At 33.2% G+C, this 4,449-nt stretch overlaps 1 protein-coding gene across 1 annotated transcript; it reads right to left on the bottom strand.

Moving 5' to 3' along the window:
• Positions 1-3,589: 3,589 nt before the first annotated feature.
• Positions 3,590-3,913, bottom strand: LOC142317581 (uncharacterized). Its single transcript, XM_075354137.1, has one exon. The coding sequence runs from the start codon at positions 3,911-3,913 to the stop codon at positions 3,590-3,592; it is 324 nt and encodes a 107-aa protein (XP_075210252.1).
• Between the last annotated feature and the right edge of the window lie 536 nt (positions 3,914-4,449).

The raw sequence follows: 4,449 nt of genomic DNA, 5'->3' as shown, positions 1-4,449 counted from the left end.
CAGGTCGGAAACCGTTGATCGACGATCTTTTCTGATTTCATCTCGATGCATTTCAACAAGTCCTCGGTGATTATCGAGGGCCTCCCCGAACGTTCTTCATCATGCACATTAATTCTGTTATTTCTAATTAAACACGTAATCAAAGATACTACAACGCGACTACTTACAGACAAAAATGCAGGGTATACATTACTAGTGTGACTGTGAACGTCACAGGTTCGCCAACCTTAACGAGAGAAATTTCCTAGCGATCTTTACTTTAGAGATATCGCTCGTAGTTTTTTAATATATTTAGGATATAACAAATTGAAGGCAGTGGAATTGCATCGATGTCTTATAACATTAATGGCTCTAATCTCCTTAAATTACAAATCTTTCAAAAAAGATGAAGCTTTCATCTTTATTAAGATGAAGGCAATGTTAAGTGTTTGTTAATCACGACAAATATCACCATATATTACGAGTCATTTACGAGTCAATGTACGTAATCATTACGTACATTTTTCGGTATCCTTATTTATCCATAGTCATTAATCTACAGAGAATTTAATTTTATAACATATATTCAATCTAATTGATCCTTAATATTTTAGCATTTTTATTCATTAAATAAAACTTCTATAAATCTCTAGATCGGTAATCATTTGCTGATAAAACCACTATTTCCTTTTAACTATTAAAGTGTTTAACATTTCTGTGCTTTCAGTAGCAAAGTTCGTTCTAATTTTATTTTTGAATCAATAAATATAATATTTTTTTAACTGGTAATAATTAAATTAAATATTTTCTTCAAGTTTTCTTATATCCCTGTTAAAACGTATACTTGTACTTTAGAAAGTATATTTCCCATGAAATTGGTTGTTTAGCAACTGTTGCGATGCTAAGGGGGCGGAAAGAAACTCTTTTATTCTTCTTTTACTTCATTCTTTTTTAACCAGATTCAACCTACTATATTAAAATATAAATTCTCAGTCGATAAAAGTTAGAAAGATTTTTATACACCGTACGTATAATACATGTTTCATTCTAGATATAGAATTTGAATAAAACTCTTGCATTTGCTGGAAATTATTAGCTATAATTTATTTTGTATATATTACGTTAGTAATCTGTTGTATAATGCAGGTTATACGTAAATTATGTAAATACTAATTTAGTTAGTACTAGTATGAGTAACAATAAACATAATTTTCTAACTTTAGAATAGAAAACATCAAAACGTCGTTAACTGTATTATTTTTGACCAAACTTACCTGTAATTCAAAATGAAATAAAATTCTTATAATTTACGATAATAGATTAATAGGAAACTGCATTGTTTTCATAACAGACACTTTTTAGCCCATCATAATACCGGTTTCCAATTGTTTTAATATAATTTCGCCGATCTCCATGGTGGAGTGGTAGCGTCTCGCCCTTTCATCCGGAGATCCGGGTACGAATACGGGTCAGGCATGTCAAGTTTCATATTCTAAAAATTTTATTCTCTCATTCCCACGGACAAGCTTCAAGCTTATGTGTGAAATTAATTTATCAGACAAAAAAAAAAATTTAAAATCATAAAGAAAACTTAGGAAGCTCTAAAAAATATTATTTTGTAAGTCATTCAGTGTTTTATCATTGTATGTATTAAACTATAAGAGTGTAGTAACTATACTGCTTGTATAGTAACGATTGCACATCAAACAATTCTAATTGCAGTCCTGAAAATTCTTTTATAGTAGTCATGAAGAGTATTTAGCATTAGTTTTAGTTTTGTTTTTTTATCAAGGAAGGAGAATATTGAAAATGTTTACTTATTGAAATAGTTTGAAACAATGTGTCAAACACTACGTGTTTATCATATCGTCTTATTTATAATTTGATTAGTAAGTTAATCGTTTCATTATTTTCCACGTATTTTACATAAAGGCAATTTCCTTTACGTGAACATACAAACAATTTATTTAGAATGGGGGTATTTTTTAAATTATTGAAATAAGAAAAAGCTATAAGCATAAATAAATGTTTAAATTTATACTTAATGGGCGGCAATAAGTCAGAAAATTATATGTAGGTTTCTTTGTGGGTTTTTTGTTTCACATTTTAGATATAACATTTTTCGGGAATTGAAGAGTAACTACGTATTAACAGTAGTAGGTATTCGAAATACGTACATAAGTTTCCAAGAAAAAAAATAGTTCGAAAGACTACAATGACTACAATTCAATAGGATAAAATTCAATAGGATCTTCAATTGCATTAGGATTCCGTTACATAAAATAAAAACCCAACAGTTAAATTGAGATGAATAAATATTTTAGTTTGTTATGTAAAATAAATACATACAAAAAGGAAACAAATTTTTAACAAACTAGGAAACAATAAACAAAAATAAAAAAAATATTTTTAGTTTTTTTTTGTATGTAAAATCGTAAGTTAAAAAAAAGATTATTTGCTTAATTAATTTTATTTAATTGTAATAATGAGGTTAATTTCCCTAAGTAGTTAAATATATAAATGAACCGGTAATATAAAAATTAGCAATTTTTACAATTTTTTTTTATTGCTGCCCATTAAGTACAAATTTAAACATTTATTAATGTATTTATTTTTTTTTCTTATTTCAATAAGTTAAAAAATATCCCCGTTCTGAATAAACATGTCTGTGTGTATACGTAAAGCAAAATGATGTTAACGAAAATACGTCCAAAATAATGAAACGATTAACTTATGAATCTGAATTCAATGAAATCGCTTTAAAGAAATATCTTATTTAATGAATATTAAATAGAATAGCATTAATGAGTATTTAATAGAGTTTGCGTGGAAGTTACCATTCAACTCTTCCATTTATGAAAAACCTATTACAATAATAAGAAGTAACTTATTTTTTAATTATTTTTATTCATAAATAAATAAAAATGATTGAAAAAAAATTATAGAATTCGTCAGTACTGCATGTAAATTACCATAAAATTAGTTGAAAATAATTAAACAGTTTTAAAGGTGCATTTATAAATGACAACGTACCAAATATTTAAATATATATATATATATATATATATATATATATATATATATATATACACTCTCGCGCGCGCGCGCATAAAACACACACATTCACACAAACACACTCACTTTCTGTTTTTTTCCCTACCTCCCAGGGCCGGACCCGCATTTAAGCATAAACAGTCCTGGGAGGTGCCATCGCCTCTAACCACTGGGAAGGAGACCACCAGGCCCGGCTATGCCGTTCCCAGCCGCCCCAATCCAGTAGCCGGAACTCGGACCTTTGATGTCTGGTCTCTAATGAGGGCTCCCCCAGGGAGGCAGCCCCGCCGAGACTCGATCTTTTCAGCTTGGGGGGGGGGGGGTCAGGAGTCCCCTTGCTTCCTCATTCGAGCAAGGCCAGACGAACGACGACTCCACAGAGGGCTGACGGTCACCCCATCACTCCCCAATCTTTTTGCTGAATCACCCCTGCTACGTATTACGAGATCAGCGTGTAACAGTGCTCGCTCGTCAGCATGTTTCCTATGATGTTTTCCACATTCAGCGGCCCCACCAGACGTTCACATACCTGACAAATATGATTCCATCTATTCCACTAAAAATCCTTCCTCCTATCCTCTGCTTCCTTAGCCCGATGTGTCGCCCTAGCGAATTCCTCAACCGCTCTCCAGTTGTCTTCTGAATTCAGCATATACGCCGTCAGATTTTCCGGCTCTAGACCACTAATGCCAGCACGTCCGCGGTACTCTTCCCACTCCGAACAGTGGAACAGTCTATGCTCTACTGTGTCTCGGGCATCACAGTACATGCATTCGGGTAACTCCCACCTGCCAATACCATACAAGTACGACTCAAAATTGCCACGACCCGTCATCAACTGTGTGACATGAGTTATCATGTTAATAACTCGTGTCACCATGTTTTTATCTTATTCCATACTACCAGGTCTAGTATTAATCTTCTCGCCTAGGCCACTTTTTCTCCTATCCTCCATCGTTCTTACCAAACACGCTAGGTGCCCGATTTAACCACGGCTTTTATACTACCATCGTATCTGCCGATACGTTCTTTCACAAAAAGATCGATGGAAGGGACTCCCGCAAGTATGCATATGGCCTCATAATATGTGATCCTGTATGCAGAAATTACACCTAACAGGGATTTTCTGTGTACTCTCTTTAACCGTAGCATATTTCTTTTAATGTTTTTGATAAATCCCCAGACCGGGACTGCATACAACAGAATGGATGTTACTGATACTATCAGGGCCTTTCATTTTGACATCCTCGGAGCCACGTTTGAGGTCATTAACCGCCTCAACGCAGATACACACACAAAACAACAAACAGTTTACCTCCTCCTATTTTCTCGTGTTTCTCGACCTTTCATGACTTCATCAGTGAAAACCGAAAAATGTGAAAAGGTGAATTTTGGAGTGATTAAACTTCATCAGTG

This window comes from Lycorma delicatula, chromosome 1 (genome assembly GCF_047948215.1).
Source record: "Lycorma delicatula isolate Av1 chromosome 1, ASM4794821v1, whole genome shotgun sequence".
Lineage (NCBI taxonomy): Eukaryota > Metazoa > Arthropoda > Insecta > Hemiptera > Fulgoridae > Lycorma > Lycorma delicatula.
Note: the sequence above shows the minus strand (reverse complement) of the source record. Positions and strands in the feature narration are given on the sequence as shown.

Coding starts and splice junctions, on each gene's coding strand:
- LOC142317581 (XM_075354137.1), bottom strand. CDS start 3,913: ATGGTGACACGAGTTATTAACATGATAACTCATGTCACACAGTTGATG.